We start from the raw sequence: 23,314 nt of genomic DNA, 5'->3' as shown, positions 1-23,314 counted from the left end.
ATAGAAAGTATAGCAGCGAAACTTCAATCAGTCGCAGAACGGTCCCATCAGTATACACTTCAGAAAATTGTGCATCATTCATTGAGTGCATGTCTGGGCTTAAAAGATAAAACTATGCAGAACTTTTTCTCTGTTCCATGTTCTACTTAACGGCTGATGTGGCCCCAGTACCAAAATAACTGCACACCCCTGCTCAATTGAATATGTAAGACTAATACTGTAAATTGGCAAGCAGATTTTGTTGAATACCAGCAAACACACAAAAATCCTTGCATTTTGTGAATGCACAAAATGCTGCATCAAAACTTATAAACATGTGTGATTTTGCAAATCAGTATGTCCTAATCTGCAGGCGCAGAATTTTGCTGTCATTTTCAGTGACAGATCATGGAGAAAAACCCCCCGAAGCAATAAATGTTTTGTACATTAAAAAAAAACACACTTTTCTTTACGTTAAGTAGCATTTAAATCTCTTGATTTAATCTATTGAAAAATGTGTAATTATGATACAGCTCCACTTTATACAGAGCATCCCCACTATTTTCAGAAGCACCCTCAGTGATTTTGATCTGGAACTGGGCCTGCTCCCAACCCTGGTTATAACAAGGGTTTAAATTCACATCTCTTCTCTACATCGTGCAATAAAATGGGCAGCGACCATGACTTGCTGTTACTCCATGCAGACATGCTGTGGTTGTCTAGGGGAAAGGTGCTGATGCTACTGTTTGAATTGTGGGATGAACTTAGTTTTTTTTTTTAATGGACCATCCTTTTTAATTATGTCACCGCTTGCAGAGTGGCTCACAAGAATGGCCTATCTGGGATATTTTTTTCTCATCTGAATGAGCTGAATCTCGGATTGCAAGGGCTTTCTACAACTATAGTCAATGTGCAGGACAAAATTGAGGCCATGATTAAGAAGTTAACTCTCTGGTCTGACTGCATCAATGAGAAAAACACTGAGGTTTTTTGGCATTGCATGACTTTTTTTATTTTAACAGCAAATGAGTGCAACCTTGTTGACACTATCAATTGTGATATTCAGGAGCACCTTACACAGCTGGCCGTGCAATTGCGCAGATACTTCCCCGAGACGGACAACACAAATAACTATCCATTCTCTGCCAACCCTGCACTGCACTAGCAGATTTCTGAGGGAGAGAGTCTTCTTAATCTCTTCATTCTCTTAATTTACTTCATTCAAACGTCACTTCCAAATTTCTCATTTGCATTGCATGCCGAGCATCCTGCCTTGGAAACCATGCTATAAAGACATTACTGCCCTTCGTGACTATGTACTTTTGTGAAAGAGGGTTCTCAGTGCTTACTAGTATGAAGAATAAATACAGACATAGACTGTGTGTAAAACACATCTTAAAACTCAAACTTTCTTCAATACAATCAAATATTGCAAAGTTGTGCGAGTCACATCTAGCACATCCATATTGTTAAGTTATATTATTTTGTGCAATAACCTGTTTGATATAAAGTTGTTATTGGGTGTTAAAACTGTACAAATTTAAATGTGTTGGATTTGCATGTTTTTATGTACTTTTTATAATATTACAGTGTATTATGTACAGTATGCTTGTGGCGTGGAGGAGGGCGGGGCCGGGCCGGAGTGACACACGCCCAGACCCCAATCAGCCTGATGAGTCGAGCAAGGGATAAAGGCGACGGGACACGGCAGTTCGAGAGAGAGAGAACTAAGGGTAGCAGCCATGTATGTGTTTATGTTTGTGTGTTTTTGTTTGTTTATCATTAAACTTTATTTATATTGTCAAGCCGGTTCTCGCCTCCTCCTTTCCCTTTGAACCCCTTTACATTGGTGCCGCAACCCGGGAGGGAGGAGGGATGCCCGTCGTAGAGTCCTCGACACTGCCGTCCACCCAGGGGAGTAGCTCGACCGCCCGGATGCGGGGAACGGCTGCCGTCCATGTGAGACTTTGTCTAACCAGCCCATCTGGCAGCAACAATCATGCCACGGTCCAAATCATTGAGATCACATTTTTTCCCCATTCTGATGGTTAATGTGAACATTAACTGAAGCTCCTGATCCATATCTGCATGATTTTATGCACTGCACTGCTGCCATCATCATTGGGTGATTAGATAATCGCAGCGTATTGTATACTGTACAGTGTATGTTATTATTTGTATATTGTTGAGTGTAATTATGTGTATAACAGATGTTTAAATTGTGTTGTGTTAATTTGATGTTATTGTAAATTGGTATATGTCTCATCACTGTCACGAATGCTATGTTGATTGGAACTGCACCCAAGAATTTCACACACCATTGCACTTGTGTATATGGCTGTGTGACAATAAAGTGATTTGATTTGATTTGATTGATTTGGATGATTGATGGTGCCAGACAGGCTGATTTGAGTATTTCTGTAACTGCTGATCTCCTGGGATTTTAACACACAACAATCTCTAGAAATTACTCAGAATGGTGCCAAAAACAAAAAATATCCAGTGAGGGGCAGTTCTGCGGACGGAAATGCCTTGTTGATGAGAGAGGTCAACAGAGAATGGCCAGACTGGTTTGAACTGACAAAGTCTACAGTAACTCAGATAACCACTCTGAAGAATATCATCTCTGAATGTTATTCTGGGATGCAGGTTGGCGCTGTTTTGGCAGCACGAGGGGGACCTACACAATATTAGGCAGGTGGCTTTCATGTTGTGGCTGACTGGTGTAGGATACTTTCAGTCTAGACCGAGAGAGGGGTACTTATTGTTTGGTTACTTAGTTAGGTGTTTATTGTTTGGAGGGGTATGCCATTGTAAAACGTTTGGGAACCAATGGCCTAGTGGAAAGTCACTGTCATTAATAAGACACTCAAACAAATATTAAAGAAAATGTTTAATATTGATGGGAAAATTGGGACCAAAACTACCTTATGTCCTGTTCTCTGTACATGATCTTCCCCAGAGTTCCACTGGTTCTCCCCCTTTGAACTCCTCTACGGCTGAAGACCCAGGAGAATGCTTGACCTGGACGAGGAGCATTGGGAACAACAACTGTCTCGACAAAACATGCTCAACAATGATGCAGAGCAGATGCATGACAGGATGACAAGGGTCTGGGCAATGGTGCAAGAAAACATGCAACAGGCCCTACTGTGAAAGGCCCAAGTATACAACCAGGGTGCTCTAATCAGAGAATACAAACCATAGTCTTAATCCCTACAAGTGAGTGCAAGTTTTTAGCAAAGTGGCATGGACCCTATAAAGTGGTAGATTGGATAGAACCAGTTAATTATAAGGTACAGCAACCTGGGTGTAGAAAGAGTCAATAGATCTATTACATAAACCCCTTGAAACCTTGGCACATACCCATAACGCCACTGGCCAGTGTCTTTTCAGCTGAAGTCTCCTCCCCTGTCACCCCAGATGTGAAGATGGGTAATTAGCTCTCCTCTCAACAGATCCAACAGAAGAACTTCTCTGATGAAATCTGGGTGTCTTCTCAGAAATTCCAAGGCGGACGTCAGTGATAGCCCATGACATTGTTACAGAGCCAGGAAAGAAAGTAAGGGAAGATGTGCATAACATTTTCAAGTTATGGGTTATAGAAGAGTCCCAAAGCATATAGTCCAGTCCAGTTATGCTTGTGCCAAAGCCAGATGGTAGCATAATATTTTGCGATGATTATAAATAATGTAATTAAGTCTACCCCATGCCCAGGGTAGATAAATTAATTGAGCAACTGGGTCCTGCCAGATATCAATGCTTGACCTGATTAAGGGATCTTGGCTGGTGCCCCTAACCACACAGGTAAAGGTAACGACAGCCTTCTCCACCCCAGATGGGGCCATCAAGTATAGGGTCCTACTGGGGTCCATGGGGCCCCTGCCACCTTCCAGAGGCTCATGGGCAAAGTACCATGACCTCACAGTGAGTATGCTGCTGCATACCTTGATGATATTGTGATCCACAGCAAGAGCTGGGAAGATAATTTATTCCATCTAGAAGAAGTCCTGTAGGTCCTGTGGAGAACAGGCCTTACAGCAAATCTCCACAAGTGCTCACTGACCCAGGGGAAAACCAGTTACCTAGGGTACACGGTAGGTAAGGGAGATGTGAAGCCTCAACTCAGGAAGATTGATGCTATTGCAACATGGCAACAGCCACAAACCAAGTAATAGGTGAGAACATTTCTGTGGTTTGTTGATTATTGAACTATTTATCGGCAGTTCCTTACTATGCCTCTATAGCAGCACCCCTAAATGATCTGACCTGGAAGACCCTACCTAATCAGTTGAAGTGGACCAAAGAAGCTAAACAGTCTTTCCAAAGAAGCTAAACAGACCCCCCTAGATACCCATAATTTGCACCATGTTCATAATACTCAACTGCATACCTAAAGAATGTACTTTTTTACTATGTAAGTGTTGTCAGTCAGTTCAGTTTATGTGTCAGAAAGGAGAGAAGTCAGGGTAGAGGAGGAGGAGTGATAACTTATTAGAAGTAATTTGTACTATGGAGAAGAAAAAGTATCTAAGGACATAAAGTGGGTTGCTGAAGAGATTTATATGGATGGAGGAAGTATCATTGTCATCAACCAATATAATCCATGTATTTCTATATCAAACACATATTATGAGCAGATTAGTACATCTAAAGGTATTGAAGTGTGATGTGGATTTTAATGCACACAATAGACTATGGGGTAGTACTAACACTGACACAAATGTGGTAGTAGTTGAGGACTTGAATGAAGATTGCACATTAGTATGTTTAAATGATGAACTGGCACAAGAAGAAATATAACCACAGCTAAGATGTCAAGTCTTGATCTGACAGTAATGTCTGTCTCTTTAGCAAATAGATGTGAATGGAATACATTAGAAAATGCAATGGGTAGTGATCAGTCTAGAAGTGACTGCTTCTAAATGGATCAATTTTAATAAAGCTGTCACGATTCACTGTTGTTTGCTTTGTGTTCCTCCCCGTCATCTGTTCCTCCCAGACTACACTTCCCATAAATCCCTGCCCTCATCACTGCCAGCTGTCCTCCATTGTCCTCACCTGTGTTTTATTAACTCATTATCCCTTGTGTATATAATGCCCTGATTTCTGTTCCATCCTTGTGAGTTATGTTTATGCATGTGTTTCTCAAGTTCATGGTTCTTGCTTTGTTTTGGTTCTTGCTTTGTTTTGGTTCTTGCTTTGTTTTGGTTCTTGCTTTGTTTTGGTTCTTGCTTTGTTTTGGTTCTTGCTTTGTTTTGGTTCTTGCTTTGTTTTGGTTCTTGCTTTGTTTTGGTTCTTGCTTTGTTTTGGTTCTTGCTTTGTTTTGGTTCTTGCTTTGTTTTGGTTCTTGCTTTATGGTCCCCAGTTTTACCCTATTTTTGTATTGTGATTTATTCATTTATCATTTAACTTGCTGCACTTGGATCCTGCTCTCGTGACCTCCTTTCAGACGTTCCAAAAGCAAACTGGAAGATGTTTTACTCATTATGTATGACAAATAGTAATATCATAAATATAAATGGCTCTATAGATGAACATGCTGATAGTATTGAAGCATGTATATGCAATGCTGCTGAGGGAAGTATTCATAGAAGTACAGATAATAGAAAAGGTAAGATTGTGCCATGGTGGTCTGAAGAATGTGCGAAAGCAATTCGAATGAGAAATCGTTCATTTAAAACATTAAGGGAAAAATCTGAACTTGGATAATTTATTAGAATATCAGAGATTGAAATAAATAAATTGGCAAATCATTAAAACAGCCAAAAGAGAACATTGGAGACAGTTTTGCTCAACTATTGGAAGTCATGCTGCATGTTCTTCTCAAAGAAATGTATTCCTAAAAATAACAGACTTTTTCACTAGACAGTGTCAGTTTTTATGTACCTGGGATTATGGTTCGGTAACAAGTGTGCATGGAGAACACATGTGAATAAGATGTTATAAATTTGATGAGGGCCATATCAGGTTGTGGGTGGAGTGCAGATAAAAAGGCAGTGCTGAGCATTTACAGAGGAATGTTAAGACCCATTAATGACTATGGATGTTTGGCATATAGAGCAGTCCCAAAACAAACCTCAGTATTCTCAATTACAGTAAATACAGACTTTAATTACTTAAATCAGCAATTAAAACAGGAATTAAAAAAGAGTGTCAGATGAAATGGAACTTATGTCCAACAGGAAGATTTTATTATAATATAATACCATCAGTAAAGGATACGTACAGTACAACTTGGTTCGATGAAGGAAAGAGGAGGTGGTTTGATCAAATTTACAGTTTGGACATCCAGGGCTTGTCTTAATGCACTGTTATTTTTAAAAGGTAAACAATACAGGTACGTGTGGTTTTAGTGGGTAAATAGATACAGCAGAGCACATACTTTTGAAATGTAGGAAATATTAAATGGAAAAAAGAAATGTGGTCGAGAACTTACGAGGTAACGTAGAAGGTATAAGCTTCGAGAAATGGGGGTTAGGGACAAGTTTAAAAAATATAGTAAATCAGAGAGTAATTATGACATTTTTGATGGACACAGGGTAAGATAAACAGATTTTATGATAGGCATAATAGGAATTTAATTATTAACACATAACTGCACACACATTGGTAACGATAGGAATTCAAGTGGTGTGGTTTAGGCATCTGAGCTGAACACTTGAATAAATACCCAAACAAGGGTTTAAGTAGAATAGATAGATCACCCATGCTGAATGCAAAGAAAACAGTAGATGACGGTATGTGTCCAACGCGCAATATACACCAATATTCTGTAGCATGATGGGTGACTTTTATTTTGACAGGTGTTCCGGCTGCAGTCGTCATAACAAACCCGGTAGGGAAGTGTCTAAACTCGAGCTGTTGATCAGTAATCTGATCATGTGAATAATTTAGAGGATGATCGATACAGCATTGTGATTATGTGTTCACATGTCTATAGAGTTCATATCTGACCTGTGATCATCATATGTCAGGTGAGTAAACAATAATAGCGCACTTAAAGTGACATTTCAAGCTGATCAACAACACGACTACATCAGCAGGACTCATTTAAATCTGACCATGGTATACCAATGTCTTCAAATTAATGTTCCATGGTATTTACATGGTTCTTCGAGGTACTCTTAAGAATAGTGTGGTACAGTTTGTTTTGGACATGTACTATGTAAAAACCATGATTTTTGAACGTGGTAATCATTTAATACCCTGCTTGGTTTATAAAATATAAAATGGTGTATATTTTGGTACAGTACCATGGTATTACCATGTTTTTAGATATTCCATGAAAAGATGGTATATGAATATGGTAATTATTCTCCTCTACAAATAGTACTGTGGTGGTACTATGGTACAGTGATGGTATCAGATGGTATACCGTGGTATAACATAGTACTGAAATTCATGTACTCCATGGTACTTTCAAGATTACCATGGTACATGTCACCAAAAAACAAAAACGTGGCAGTACCATAGGACACTGTGGTACTTTTTTGTGAATCAGTATCATCACTGTAATATCACAGTACTGATTAGGAAGGGTAGATTCTGTGATGTAATATTCTGTGATATATTGTGTCTAATAGGTATAATGTCAGACTCATTTGTGGGCTCTGTGAGGAGGCATCTGCGCTTGGATGCCTTTAAGGATGTTGCCCATCAGTATCCTGTTATCTTCTGTATCTTCACATTTATGATCTCCTCCACCATCATACTCAACCAGTGAGTATCTTCACAAGCAGATTTAAAGGGATTGTTCACCCAAAAATGAAAATTCTCTCATCATTTACTCACCCTCATGTTATCCAAGTTGTGTATGACTTTCTTTCTTCTGCTGAACACAAATGAAGATTTTTAGAAGAATATTTCTGCTCTGTAGGTCCATACAATGCAAGTGAATGGTGTCCAAAAAGAGCATAAAGGCACCATAAAAGTAATCCATACAGCTCCAGTGGTTTAATCCATAACTTCTGAAGCAATATGAGTGGTGTGGGTGAGAAACAGATAAATATTTAAGTCCTTTTTTTTTTTTTTTTTTTTTACCAGTAGGTGGCTGAATGTGGAAGTGAAAAATGAAAGTGTAGATTTACAGTAAAAAATGACTTACATATTGATGTGGGTTTCTCATCCACACCTATCATATCACTTCTGAAGATATGGATTTAACCGCTGGAGTCTGGATTGCTTTTTTGCTGCCTTTATGTGCTTTTTGGAACTTCTGAGTTCTGGTCACCATTCACTTGCATTATATGGACCTACGGAGCTGAGATATTCTTCTAAAAATCTTCATTTGTGTTCTGCAGAAGAAAGTCATACACATCTGGGGTGGCATGAGGGCGAGTTAATGATGAGAGATTTTTCATTTTGGGGTTGAACTATCCCTTTAAATGAGATTTTCCTCATAAAATCCGCTTCAAACAGTCACATGAACATCCACCATCTCTTTGGACCTTACAATTAAACAAACTGTCTTTACTACTGTCACGTCTGTTATGATTGGCTTGTTCGTAAGACACTTTGTGTGGACACATCTACTAAATGACCATGGCTATGTTTGGAAATGAACAGACATTTACTTAATACTGAATATTGAAAACTTTAACTGCTTTCCATGTGGATGGTGTTATCTCAGTATGAGGGTCATTCAGAGTGGTCAGAGTCCCGCTGGTCACAGCAGTGTGTAATCTCTATCTTTCTTCCAGATATCTCCATATTCTGATGATATTCTGGTCGTTTTTGGCTGGAGTGATCACGTTCTACTGCTCGCTCAGTCCGGAATACCTGCTGCCTAATATTCTCATCTCTATAAGGACCAAGAGGAAGGTAAGTGTCACAAAACTGATAGTTCTAATTGAAAGAGCCATGGTGAAGCTGATGTAAAATATGTTCTGTTAGCTGATGTACACATGTCTGTGACCACACGTGTTAATTTTCATGCCATTTTTTTTTTTTTGTCTTAATATTTTTTCCTTTGATGAAAATGTCCTTTAAATTTAGTCAATATTTCATCATGTCATATTCATTAATTTTAGTCAATTTTACTAATTTGACTAAAATGGCTGATAATTGTAAAATTACATATTTTAGATTAATATAATGTGCAAAATGACAAAAACTTGTCAAACTATAATCAAACTTTAACCAAATATTCAAATATTTTGAAAAATGTACAGTATATATTTATTTTGAATATGTAAGATTAAACATCATGAGAAAACTGTCCTGAAAAGATGAGCTCCTGAAATAATAGTGTATAATAAATATACTGAAGTATTAGCTACTTTTTAGTTACTCTGTTGTGATTTCCTCGTGTTTAGACAGCTTAGGATATTGTGTTATGTGTAACATGTTTTAAAAGGGTTAGTTCACCCAAAAATGAAAATTCTCTCGTCATTTACTCACCCTCATGCCATCCCAGATGTGTATGACTTTCTTTCTTCAGCAGAACACATTTGAAGAAAAATAGAAAAATATCTTAGCTCAGTAGTTCCTTAAAATGCAAGTGGATGGTGATCAGACCTTTGAAGCTGCAAAACTACAGACAGTCAGCATAAACGTCATCCATACGATTCCAGCAGTTAAATTTATGTCTATTTTGTGTTTGTGTGATTATGCTGGATGTCTCAACCGAGGAAAATGTGAGATTACATCCGTAACATGCCAACGCAAATTCGTTACACAAGAGACGCGTGAACTCTGTGCTCTTGTGAATGCGTGTACTGCTGCTGACCGGAAGTGATGGTTTATAGTTAAAAAGTAATTAACTATATGTTCATCCTGCATGTGTTCAGTGGCAAAATCACATCAGCTGAATTCTATATTAATGGATCGATCATTTATTCATAAAATGATCCGTGTTATTTTTCTTGGCAACAGACAATAGTTAGGCTAACTGTATAACTATATACAGTACTACTGTATATTACTAGAGATTAAAAGATTGTTGTGTTTTTTTTTTTGTTTTTTTTTTTTACTGTTTTATGGCTGATACTGTTTATTATTATTATTTTATTTCTGGTTTTCAACACAATAATAGACAATGACAATTATAATATTAAAGTTTATCGTCAGACTTGGGCCTCATTTCCCGATAACGATGGATCGTAACTCTTAAGCGCTATATAAATGCTTTGAGTGTAGTGTCAGACAAGTGCTATATAAGCGTAACATTTATTCATTCATTAAGAGCGTTCTCTGTGTGAGAAGAACAAACATTCTTTCCTGTTTAATGTGTTTCCCAAAACTGCACTTAACATGAACATGCGATGACACACTTTAAGTGCTACTTAATAGTCGCTGTCTGGATATGAAGTGCTGAAAAGTGACCGAATAGTGTTGCTCGTCATTGTAATTTCATTATAGCTTTGAACTTAACTTTAGAAATACCTAATTATTATGTTGTTAATAATTACGTATTTTATAAATTAACTACATAATTAAACCAACTACGTGGTTGCGCACAAAAATCCGTGTGGGTAATTTATTGATGTAGGCCTAATTATTTATCCATTCCATTTATCTGTCTATTTTATGCATTTTATTTAAAAATATATATATAATTCCAGCAAAAACATTAATGTCCCTTTTTCAGGATACTGTATTTTAAAGATAATTTTGTAAAAATCCAAATAACTTTACAGATCTTTATAGTAAAGGGTTTAAACAATGTTTTCCATGCTTGTTCAATGAACCATAAACAATTAATGAACATGCACCTGTGGAACGGTCATTAAGACACTAACAGCTTACAGACGGTAGGCAATTAAGGTCACAGTTATAAAAACTTAGGACACTAAAGAGACCTTTCTACTGACTCTGAAAAACACCAAAAGAAAGATGCCCAGGGTCCCTGCTCATCTGCGTGAACGTGCCTTAGGCATGCTGCATGGAGGCGTGAGGACTGCAGATGTGGCCAGGGCAATAAATTGCAATTTCCGTACTGTGAACGCCTAAGACAGCGCTACAGGGAGACAGGAAGGACAGCTGATCGTCCTCGCAGTGGCAGACCATGTGTAATAACACCTGCACAGGATCGGTACATCCGAATATCACACCTGCGGGACAGGTACAGGATGGCAACAACAACTGCCCGAGTTACACCAGGAACGCACAATCCCTCCATCAGTGCTCAGACTGTCTGCAATAGGCTGAGAGAGGCTGGACTGAGGGCTTGTAGGCCTGTTGTAAGGCAGGTCCTTACCAGACATCACCGGCAACAACATCACCTATGGGCACAAACCCAACTTCACTGGACCAGACAGGACTGGCAAAAAGTGATCTTCACTGACGAGTCGCAGTTTTGTCTCACCAGGGGTGATGGTCGGACTCGTGTTTGTCGTCGAAGGAATGAGTGTTACACCGAGGCCTGTACTCTGGAGGGGGATCGATTTGGAGGTGGAGGGTCCGTCATGGTCTGGGGCGGTGTGTCACAGCATCATCGGACTGAGCTTGTTGTCATTGCAGGCAATCTCAATGCTGTGCATTACAGGGAAGACATCCTCCTCCCTCATGTGGAACCTTCCTGCAGGCTTATCCTGACATGACCCTCCAGCATGACAATGCCACCAGCCATACTGCTCGTTCTGTGCGTGATTTCCTGCAAGACAGGAGTGTCAGTGTTCTGCCATGGCCAGCGAATAGCCCGGATCTCAATCCCATTGAGCACGTCTGGGACCTGTTGGATCAGAGGGTGTGGGCTAGGGCCATTCCCCCCAGAAATGTCCGGGAACTTGCAAGTGCCTTGGTGGAAGAGTGGGGTAACATCTCACAGCAAGAACTGGCAAATCTGGTGCAGTCCATGAGGAGGAGATGCACTGCAGTACTTAATGCAGCTGGTGGCCACACCAGATACTGACTGTTACTTTTGATTTTGACACATTATTCCAGTTCTGTTAGTCACATGTCTGTGAAACTTGTTCAGTTTATGTCTTAGTTGTTGAATCTTTTTAATTAATTAATTAATTAATTTTATTAATTTTTTATTTATTTATTTTTTTTTATGTTCATACAAATATTTACATGTTAAGTTTGCTGAAAATAAAAACAGTTGAAAGTGAGAGGACATTTCTTTTTTTGGTGAGTTCATATATATATATATATATATATATATATATATATATATATATATATATATATATATATATATATATATATATATATGTGTGTGTGTGTACATTACCAGTCAAAATTTTTGAAACACTTGACTGAAATGTTTCTCATGATCTTAAAAATCTTTTGATCTGAAGGCGTATTCTTAAATGTTTGAAATTAGTTTTGTAGAAAAAAATATAATTGTGCCACCATATTAATTTATTTCATTATAAAACTTAAATTTAATAAAAAAAAAAAAAGTTTTTGAAATTGATGACTTGGACCAAATAATAAAGAAAAGCAGCCAATAAGTGCCCAACATAGATTGGAACTCCTTCAAAACTGTTTAAAAAGCATCCCAGGGTGATACCTCAAGAAGCTGGTTGAGAAAATGTCAAGAGTACATGTCTGCAAATTCTAGGCAAAGGATGACTACTCTGAAGATGCTAAAATATAACACAGTTTTGATTTATTTTGGATTTTGTTTAGTCACAACATAATTCCCATAGTTCCATTTATGTTATTTCTTAGTTTTGATGACTTTACTATTATTCTAATAATAGTTAAAAAAAAATTATAATAAAGAATGAGTAAGTGTTTCAAAACTATTGACTGATATATATATATATATATATATATATATATATATATATATTAGAGTTCGACCGTTTGTGGATTTTGCCGATACCAATAACTAAGATGCTTGAAAAGAAAAAAAATGTCATAGTCTTTCCTTAGTTTGATGCGCAAAGACATTGAGGCTGAAAGAGTTTAAAAAAAACAAATCCCAAAATGTGTTTATTGTGCAACCAAAATCCCAATAATAATCAGAAAAATTAAGATTTGATGCGTAGCGTGGGACTTTTAACTGTAAACAAGCCCAAAATACACCAGGGACTCTTATTTTGAAATGACAGACACTTGGTCCTGTTACAATGCTCTGTATGCTCTATAAGTATTTATTTTATTTTATTAAGCTTTTTATAGCCTATATAATCACTGAAAAGTTTTGTAGATCTATTTCACCTGATGAGGTTTATTGATAAATAATAAAAAAATAAATAAATGAAAAATCAGCAACTATTGGCATAGATTTTTGCTGATAACAATAGTTCCAAAAAGCAACTATCTGCACCAATTAAGCGATGAAATCGATATATTGGTCTACCTCTAATATGTCTATGTATATGTTTATATATATATATATATACAGTATATTAAACATCTATTTACATTAGCCTAATTTTATATATATAGATATATATATATATATATATATATATATATAATTGATATGATAAATAGACCCATAGGTTATAATACAATTATATTTCAATAACAATAAATACAATTGAAAATAAGAGTCTTGGCCACATTTTATACTACTGCATAATGTGAAGAATCTCAACATTAACTGTATTAAATTGTGCATTTTTGTGATAGTCCTGTAGGTGACTGCATATGTCTGTGTCCTTATGACACTTGTAGATCTACAACAATTTTCAAGTACTAATTCTAAGATGATTTGTTTGATGATCGTTTCTATGATCTACTTAGGTTTATAATGCTTTTGGGAAATGCAGGCCTGATGTTAAAGAACTAATAACAAATTGAATGATTCATATATGCTGTATGTGTGCAGGCACAGGAGCAGCAGGAATTATTTCCACTGTTTCACAGCTGTGCAGTATGTGGCAAACACCAGTGCACACGTCACAGGTATGTCACGCCCTTACAGGGTGTGTCTCACTATGTTTGGGTCATATTTCACTCCAACATCAAAAAAGAAGTGAGAAATGGTTAACAGAACTTTCTGGAATACTTGATTCTGGACATTGGCACTGTATTGTCCATGATATAATGTTAAACACTACTTTTAGAGTTATAACTTAAAAAACTATACATTTGCTGTTTTGATTGAATAATAAATCCATGAATGAAACTCCATATGAAGCATTTGTGTGTTAATTGCACAGACCTACACTTCTCCTGGAAAACTATCAGCCATGGCTGGACCTTAAAGTGCCATCCAAAGTGGATGCCAGTATTTCAGAGGTACAGCCATATTTCCAGCCATAAGTGGAATGATTTATTTGATATATTATGAATAAATCACACTTAGTGCTTCTCTTGACTGATCTTCAGGTTCTGGAGTTAGTTCTGGAGAACTTTGTGTATCCGTGGTACAGGTATGACACAAGTCTGCTTTCGGTGCTAAATTTGCTGAAAATATAAGCCATATATTCACTTTACGTTTTATATATTTGGTGTTTTTGTGATCAGAGATATTACAGATGATGAGGGGTGTGTGGATGAACTGAGACAGACGATTCGTTTCTTTGCTGCAGTTCTGGCTCACCGTGCACAAAAGGTTATTTTTACACTAATGCACACAGCACAATGCATGCACACATATTAGTGTTTCTTTAAATTTCAAAAAATTGTCTCTGTAGGTGGATGTTCCTTCACTTGTGATGGATAAAATGCTGAAAGCTGCTATGAAGCACATTGAGATCATTGCTAAAACACATCATAAAGGTGCGTATTGTCATGACAACTTGTTGAGTGTCGGTAGATAACAAAATATCAAAAGACGTTTGTTAGGTTTGAAATGATAAAACAATAGATTGAGTGTTCAAAATGAAGGCAAAGTTCAACCGATTTTTTTTTTTTTTTTTCATTTGTAATGCAGGTCTGTTTTTAGGATTTAGGAAGATGGTGTGAACAGCACAATTCACATTGAATTTCACATTTTCAAATCCCATCTGGGCCACTAATGTGTGGAAATATATCAGATACATATCTTTACATGGAAATAATGTAATATTAGATTGATGAATTTGTTTGATTTTTTTTTTCATTAACCTAATACATCCGTAACTCAACATTCATCATTTGCACACTTGATGTACCCCATATGCAGTATTGGGCTCTTTCATGTGCCATGGGTTGGTTTTCATCAAAGCGAACCGATTTAAACGTTTTTCTTTTTGTTATATAAAGGTCTCATTAAAACTGTTTTGGAGACTTTTTACCAGGCCTTCATAATTTATTTTGGGTATTTTTAAAATGCCTTTTATGTACAGATTTGATTGTTTTAGCCTTGTCTCCAGACACAGACTTTAAATATAAAATGTTGAAAATCCATTTTAAAAATACAAATTATTAGATGTTTAAAGCTAAGAGTGAAATAAACAAACCACCAATATTTACTGTGGGAAAATTATTTCAGTTTGTCAAAAAATTATGCCTGTCCTACAGTTTTGGTGTAATTTCCACCACAACTAACAATTTTGCCCCTAATAAAGTTTTTCAGAAGTTAGTGTACTTATTAAACAAGATGAGAGATGAAACAAGTGATGTTTGAAGAAAACAAAGAAAATTCAAGGTTGAAATCACTTGTGAGGAGTCAGTTAAGCTGTTATTTTGCCAAATGACACAAAAAATGTGAAAATATTATTTTATTGTATTTAGAATTCATAAAGCAATACAAATGACAATGATTGAGAGTATGAAAAATGTTTGAACAAGAATTCACATTCAGTTCCTTTCAAATAAAATATTAGGCTTCAAGAGGGTGCAATCTGTTTGATTACACTCATAAAATTAAATGTGCATGTAAAGAGGTAGATTTATACAACAGTGCTCTGTACTGTACTTGTGAAGCCACAGTTTTTATTAGTCTCCAAAACTGATTTCAAGCCTTTAAGTATACAGGTGCATCTCAATAAATTAGAATGTCGTGGAAAAGTTCATTTATTTCAGTAATTCAACTCAAATTGTGACGCTCATGTATTAAATAAATTCAATGCACACAGACTGGAATAGTTTTAAGTCTTTGGTTCTTTTAATTGTGATGATTTTGGCTCACATTTAACAAAAACCCATCAATTCACTATCTCAAAAAATTAGAATACATCATAAGACCAATAAAAAAAAACATTTTTAGTGAATTGTTGGCCTTCTGGAAAGTATGTTCATTTACTGTATATGTACTCAATACTTGGTAGGGGCTCCTTTTGCTTTAATTACTGCCTCAATTCGGCGTGGCATGGAGGTGATCAGTTTGTGGCACTGCTGAGGTGGTATGGAAGCCCAGGTTTCTTTGACAGTGGCCTTCAGCTCATCTGCATTTTTTGGTCTCGTGTTTCTCATTTTCCTCTTGACAATACCCCATAGATTCTCTATGGGGTTCAGGTCTGGTGAGTTTGCTGGCCAGTCAAGCACACCAACACCATGGTCATTTAACCAACTTTTGGTGCTTTTGGCAGTGTGGGCAGGTGCCAAATCCTGCTGGAAAATGAAATCAGCATCTTTAAAAAGCTGGTCAGCAGAAGGAAGCATGAAGTGCTCCAAAATTTCTTGGTAAAAGGGTGCAGTGACTTTGGTTTTCAAAAAACACAATGGACCAACACCAGCAGATGACATTGCACCCCAAATCATCACAGACTGTGGAAACTTAACACTGGACTTCAAGCAACTTGGGCTATGAGCTTCTCCACCCTTCCTCCAGACTCTAGGACCTTGGTTTCCAAATGAAATACAAAACTTGCTCTCATCTGAAAAGAGGACTTTGGAACACTGGGCAACAGTCCAGTTCTTCTTCTCCTTAGCCCAGGTAAGACGCCTCTGACGTTGTCTGTGGTTCAGGAGTGGCTTAGCAAGAGGAATACGACAACTGTAGCCAAATTCCTTGACATGTCTGTGTGTGGTGGCTCTTGATGCCTTGACCCCAGCCTCAGTCCATTCCTTGTGAAGTTCTCCCAAATTCTTGAATCGATTTTGCTTGACAATCCTCATAAGGCTGCGGTTCTCTCGGTTGGTTGTGCATCTTTTTCTTCCACACTTTTTCCTTCCACTCAACTTTCTGTTAACATGCTTGGATACAGCACTTTGTGAACAGCCAGCTTCTTTGGCAATGAATGTTTGTGGCTTACCCTCCTTGTGAAGGGTGCCAATGATTGTCTTCTGGACAACTGTCAGATCAGCAGTCTTCCCCATGATTGTGTAGCCTAGTGAACCAAACTGAGAGACCATTTTGAAGGCTCAGGAAACCTTTGCAGGTGTTTTGAGTTGATTAGCTGATTGGCATGTCACCATATTCTAATTTTTTGAGATAGTGAATTGGTGGGTTTTTGTTAAATGTGAGCCAAAATCATCACAATTAAAAGAACCAAAGACTTAAACTACTTCAGTCTGTGTGCATTGAATTTATTTAATACACAAGTTTCACAATTTGAGTTGAATTACTGAAATAAATGAACTTTTCCACGACATTCTAATTTATTGAGATGCACCTGTAATAACTTGGATAAAAAGGTTTTTAAGATCATGAGAAACATAAATTCAGTCAGTGTTTTGTTTCCAAACTTTTGACTTAGTAAATTAATTGTGTGTGTGTGTGTGTGTGTGTGTGTTTGTGGGCGGGTTTGGGTGGTTTACAAGGAATTGTTTTTTAGGTTACAAACTGGTAATTACAAGGGTATTATGCTATAAATGTGGTTTATGAGGACATTTCTAGTGTCAATATAATCCAAATCACTTAAAAACATACTAAACAATGTTTTTTTTTTTAATTTGTTTTAATGTAAAAATGCAGAAAGTTTTTTGTGAGGGTTAGGTTAGGGGTTAGGGGATAGAATCTATAGTTCATACAGTATAAAAATCATTATGTCTATGGAGAGTCATCATAAGGATAGCCGCACCAACATGTATGTGTGTGTGCGTACAGTAAAGAATGCAGAAGATCTTCAGCAAGCAGCACTGGTGGAGTATGGTGCAGATCTTCATGTAGCTCTGCGTGGCCGTAAAGATGAGCTGCATTACTTGAGGAAACTCACAGAGCTGCTGTTTCAATACGTCATGCCTCCTAAAGCGACAGACTGCAGGTGACTGCAAATCACACACTCACATTAACTACAATACATAGTCAGGTCATAAGCAATAAAAAGGTGTTTTTATTATAACAGAGACTAGAACACTGGGGTTAATGATGGGTCGGATGGCTAAATCTTATGCCACTAGCCTTTTATGGCATTATATATCATTGTATAGTTATTTTTGCCTGAAAGTCAACCAAAAACAAATGTAGTGAAACACCATCATAACTTGCTGTATTAATATAGAATTCAGTTTATTTGTGATCACAGATGTGTATTGACTGTTTTACAGCAGATTCAAATGTTTCTCGTTCATGGTCAGAGCTGTAAGTTTAATTTGTTTTACCATTTTGAGACTTTTAAAGGGATAGTTCACCCAAAAATGAAAAATCTCTCGTCATTTATTCACCCTCATGGTATCCCAGGTGTGTTTGACTTTTTTCTTCAGCAGAACACATTTGAAGAAAAATAGAAAAATATCTTAGATCAGTGGGTCCTTAAAATGCAAGTGGATGGTGATCAGACCTTTTGAAGCTCCAAAAATCACAGACAATCAGCATAAATGACATCCATACAACACCAGCTGTTAAATTAAAGTCTTCGACACGATCGCTTTTGGTGCGATAAAAATAAATCATCAATAACTCTAAATCATCGCTTCTGGTAAGCAGCGCCATGCTGTTTACAAGTGCGTTGGAGGAACACTGTACAGAAGCTTCTTTGGTTTTGGTTTAGATCTGTATTTGTTTCTTTCTTTACTCACAATGGTGCATGTGTGTGCTTACGCTGGAAGTCTCAACCGAGAGGAGAAAGTGAGATCACGTCCGTAACATGGCAACGCAAATTCGTCACATGAGAGACGGCATGAACTCTGTGCTCTCATGATGCTTACCCAAAGCGATGGTTTATAGTTTAAAAGTACTTAAATATTGATATTTTCACACCAAAAAGGATCGTATCACTTTAGAATACTTTTTTATTTTAATTTTTTTATCCCCTTTTCTCCCCAATTTTGGAATGCCCAATTCACACTACTTACTAGGTCTTCGTGGTGGCATGGTTACTCACCTCAATCCGGGTGGCGGAGGACAAGTCTCAGTTGCCTCCGCTTCTGAGACCATCAGTATGCGCATCTTATCACATGGCTTGCTGTGCATGACACCGCGGAGACTCACAGCATGTGGAGGCTTATGCTACTCTCCACAATCCACGCACAACTTACCACACACCCCATTGAGGGCGAGAACCGCTTAATCGCGACCACGGTGAGGTTACCCCATGTGACTCTACCCTCCCTAGCAACCGGGCCAATTTGGTTGCTTAAGAGACCTGGCTGGAGTCACTCAGCACAACCTGGATTCGAACTCGTGACTCCAGGGGTGGTAGTCAGCAACTTTAGAAGACTTGAATTCAACTGCTGGAGTCGTATGGATGACGTTTATGCTGACTGTCTGTGATATTTGGAGCTTTACAAGTCTGATCACCATCCAGTTGCATTTTAAGAACCTACTGAGCCGAGATATTTTTCTTTGTTTCTTCAAATGTGTTCTGGTGAAGAAAGAAAGTCATACACACCTGGGATATCATGAGGGAGAGTAAATGATTAGAGAATTTTCATTTTTGGGTGAACTAACCCTTTAACTTAAGTCTTAATGCCAGCACAAAAAAAAAATGTCTTTGGCGGAACTTGATTCAATCATGGACAGTGGTTCCACGTATTTGAAATTAGTTTTCTTAAATTAAAACTACCATGTAATCTTAACTTAAATATTTCAAGTAGAGGGAACATAATTGAGACCCAACTAAATTAGACATATTAAATGAACTCAAATGAATCTCTTTCCGTGATTAACTAGCTAGTTCAGTAAATGCTAGCATGCTAAATGCATGCATTGGGGAATGCTATGAAATTGCTCAATGAGTAAAGCAAACTAGAACATTCTCAACATGTACCTGTCCTCAGACTAAGCGAAAGCTCCACTCTTCACCACGATGGTAACCCCCAAAACTCCCAACATTACAGAAATTCTTCTAAATCTCAACTCAACAAAACATTAAACACTACAAGTCTGCCCTTTTACAATCATCTTGCACAAAGACACATTATATAACACTTAATTTTAACATTTTCTCTCAATATCGAGTGCCATGCAAAGCATGCTGGGAATTAGAAATCCCCAGGCCAGTTTCAGTTAACCAAACCAAAAATATTAATGTTGTCCCAACACAAATAGATTAAGAAAAGCTTGAAAGCATTGAATCAACTCAGTTAATTTAAGTTCACTTGGTTGCATCAATTTTTTGAGTAATATAAACAAGGGAGGATTCAGTAAAACTGGCAATGATGAAAGTTATTTTTTTGTTTTTTGAGTTAGGTTTCTTAACTTTCGGTTTGTTTCTATCAAGTTCCAAATAAAAACAAAATAATCAAAAGAGAAGAATGATCTTTTTTTTGTAAAGTGTTCAATTAGCAAAAAAAATAAATGCATTGCTACTTGGTCATTCAATATAAACCATTTTGGGGCATTTAATATACAAACCTTTTTTTTTTTTTTTGGTTGAATGTCCAGCGAAAATAACTATATTGATGTATAATTTTACTGTGACATAATATTCCTCATACCGTGATATATGTCATTTAGTCGCTCACCCCTTGTATCAGGGTTAGATTTAAGTGTGTAAAACTTACTGTTTAAAAGTGTAACGAGGATCAGGTCATGTTTTCTGCCATAGTCATTGAAACTCTGTGGTTTATTCTCAGATCTTTGGCTCTGCTGATTCGAGAGGTCATGACAGGTTCTGTATTTCTCCCAGTCATGGACTTCATAGCTGACCCTGTGAGTGGAGCATGTGAAATCAGGACATTAACCGGTTTTGCCCAAATAGTTAGGCCTGTGCTTCTATTTTTTTATATAGCAATAGCAGCATTTCACATGCCATATACAGTTACCCCAGAGAACTGTTTGATCACTTCAGTCACGCTTAATCATGTATGAATGGCTTTGAATTATATTACAAAATATCAAACTAAGTAACATTTATTTGAAAAACAGCACAAACACACTTTTCAAGCAAACATTGCATAAAAAGAAGTTTGTTAGCTTTGAAACAATAAAATGATAAATATACTGTTGAAAATGAAGATTAAAATTATTGACATTTTGTGGTTGTCAAACCTTAGTGTGCGGAAGTCCACCTGTGGTTACTCTGTTAGGACGCCTGTGTGAAGTTGACTTGAACTGACCTCATGCATACACTAAAATCACCTTGACACCAGTCGATTAAAAGTCATTGCAAAAATGGCTCTAAGAACAACTGTAGCAACATTTGAATGCAGATGCCACATGCTTTGCTCTTTTGTATATAATGCATGTTTAGGTGTGGTGTAAGTGTTCAGATACTGCTTGGGGGCACTACATGTAATAGAATGAAGATAAATGTAGTTGTTTGTCTGTGCGGATCTTGTTGTTTTGAATTGTGTAATGAACTGAATTGTTTTTTGTGCAGGACACAGTAAATCACATGGTGCTCATCTTCATTGATGATACTCCAGTGAGTTAACATGAAATAACCCCAAAAACTGTTTAATCACAGTCAGTATCTGTTAGAAACTGCAGTCATGTGAAGATAATGTAGCAGTCATGTGCAATTACATTGTAGTGTTTAATTACGTGTTTAATTTATTTGTATGTGTTTTGTGCTGTTAGCCTGAGCAGTTGACGGACCCTCCATCTGCACTGGTGCCGTTCTTGCAGAAGTTTGCAGACACTCGCAACAAGAAAACCTCTGTGAGTGCAACATTTTATGCAACATCTCAAGTCAACATGAAGCAGCATCCTCAAACCCATTTTACTTCCACAAAGTGACGTATTTTAGATTGAAACTTTGACAGCCCTACCAAAATATAATTTTAATTGAAATAATTAATTACGTGGGTCATGTAGGCGAATATGTAAGTTTTGAGGATGATATTTAAATATTTAAATTAATAAATATTTATTAAGAAAAGCCTCTAAATTAAGATGATTCAAAGACATTTTGTTAATTTGGCCGACAAGTAAAGCGTTAATAGTAATAGACATTTCAGAAAGTATCTTAAAGGATTAGTTCAGCCAAAAATGAAAATTCTCTCATCATTTACTCACCCTCATGACATCCCAGATGTGTATGACTTTCTATCTTCTGCTGAACTCAAATTAAGATTTTTGGAAGAATTTCTCAGCTGTTTTGGTTCGTACAATGCAAATGAATGGTGATCAAACATTTTGAAGCTCCAAAATCCACATAAGTCATCTTAAAAGTAATCCATATGACTCCAGTGCTTAAATCAATGTCTTCAGAAGTAATATGATAGGTGTGGGTGAGAAACAGATACATAATTAAGTCCTTTTTTACTCTAAATTCTCCGCCCTGCTCAGTCAATCTCCACTTCAGTTTCACTTTCACATTCTTCTTCTGTTTTTGGTGATTCAGTCTTCATGCATATCGCCCCCTATTGGGCAGAGAGGAGAATTTATGATAAAAATTACTTAAATATTGATCTGTTTTTCACCTACAACTCTCATATTACTTCTGAAGATATGGATTAAAACACTGAAGTCGTATGGATTACTTTTATGCTCCCTTTATGTGATTTTTGGAGTCTCCAAATTTTGGTCACCATTCACTTGCACTGTATGGACCTACAGAGCTGAAATATTCTTCTATAAATCTTCATTTGTGGTCAGCAGAAGAAAGAAAGTCATACACATCTGGGAAGGCATGAGGGCGAGTAAATGATTAGAGAATTTTCATTTTTGGGGGGAACTATCCCTTTAAGAAGTAAAAACTGTATATTGTTTGTTTTATTTTGAAATCATTGAATAATGGAATTTATTTTGAGGTAAGGGGGCATGAATGGTGAATTTGAGTTATCCATTTATCTTGTTATTTTTATAAAATTTTTAACCAAATTATCGTGTAAAATTTGGTTGTGTCAGGTGTTGAAGTTGGACTTGAAGGAGATCAGGGAAGAGCAGGATCTGTTATTTCGCTTCATGAGTTTTCTGAAGGAGGAAAGAGCTGTACATGTGCTGCAGTTCTGCCTGACTGTGGGTGAGCAGAGCACATGCATTTCACAATGTACACTGTATCATTTATTTTAATTATTTAAATATATCTGTTCAGTTTTTTTGCAGATAAAGTTAACTAGACACATTTTTACAGGTATTAATCTTTGATACAAGTATACTGTATGTATACATGCCTTAAAATCAGTGGATTTTGCAGCTTGCCTATATCTCTCACACTGCCAGTTCACCACTTGTGGGTGAACTCTCCATTCTCCGTACAGTAAATCCACTGTTTTATTATGCCGGGGACGTGCG

General features: G+C 37.0%; 1 protein-coding gene across 2 annotated transcripts in view; it reads left to right on the top strand.

The window, feature by feature from the left end:
- The first annotated feature begins 6,810 nt into the window (after nucleotides 1–6,810).
- Nucleotides 6,811–23,314, top strand: part of snx14 (sorting nexin 14) — a 53,221-nt gene continuing 36,717 nt past the window's right edge. For both annotated transcript variants that reach the window (XM_051654726.1, XM_051654725.1), the window contains exons 1-13: nucleotides 6,811–6,956; nucleotides 7,566–7,701; nucleotides 8,682–8,802; nucleotides 13,712–13,788; nucleotides 14,046–14,124; nucleotides 14,215–14,258; nucleotides 14,353–14,440; nucleotides 14,523–14,607; nucleotides 17,801–17,957; nucleotides 20,710–20,785; nucleotides 21,456–21,500; nucleotides 21,656–21,736; nucleotides 22,928–23,042. In XM_051654726.1, coding sequence (XP_051510686.1) covers nucleotides 6,950–6,956; nucleotides 7,566–7,701; nucleotides 8,682–8,802; nucleotides 13,712–13,788; nucleotides 14,046–14,124; nucleotides 14,215–14,258; nucleotides 14,353–14,440; nucleotides 14,523–14,607; nucleotides 17,801–17,957; nucleotides 20,710–20,785; nucleotides 21,456–21,500; nucleotides 21,656–21,736; nucleotides 22,928–23,042 — 1,111 coding nt within the window. In that variant the 5' untranslated portion in view covers nucleotides 6,811–6,949. The remainder of the gene's footprint in view (nucleotides 6,957–7,565; nucleotides 7,702–8,681; nucleotides 8,803–13,711; nucleotides 13,789–14,045; nucleotides 14,125–14,214; nucleotides 14,259–14,352; nucleotides 14,441–14,522; nucleotides 14,608–17,800; nucleotides 17,958–20,709; nucleotides 20,786–21,455; nucleotides 21,501–21,655; nucleotides 21,737–22,927; nucleotides 23,043–23,314) is intronic.

The sequence above is a fragment of the Myxocyprinus asiaticus genome, chromosome 25 (assembly GCF_019703515.2).
Source record: "Myxocyprinus asiaticus isolate MX2 ecotype Aquarium Trade chromosome 25, UBuf_Myxa_2, whole genome shotgun sequence".
Classification (NCBI taxonomy): Eukaryota; Metazoa; Chordata; class Actinopteri; order Cypriniformes; family Catostomidae; genus Myxocyprinus; species Myxocyprinus asiaticus.
The sequence above is the reverse complement of the archived record's forward strand: the minus strand, read 5'-3'. Positions and strand labels throughout refer to the sequence as shown.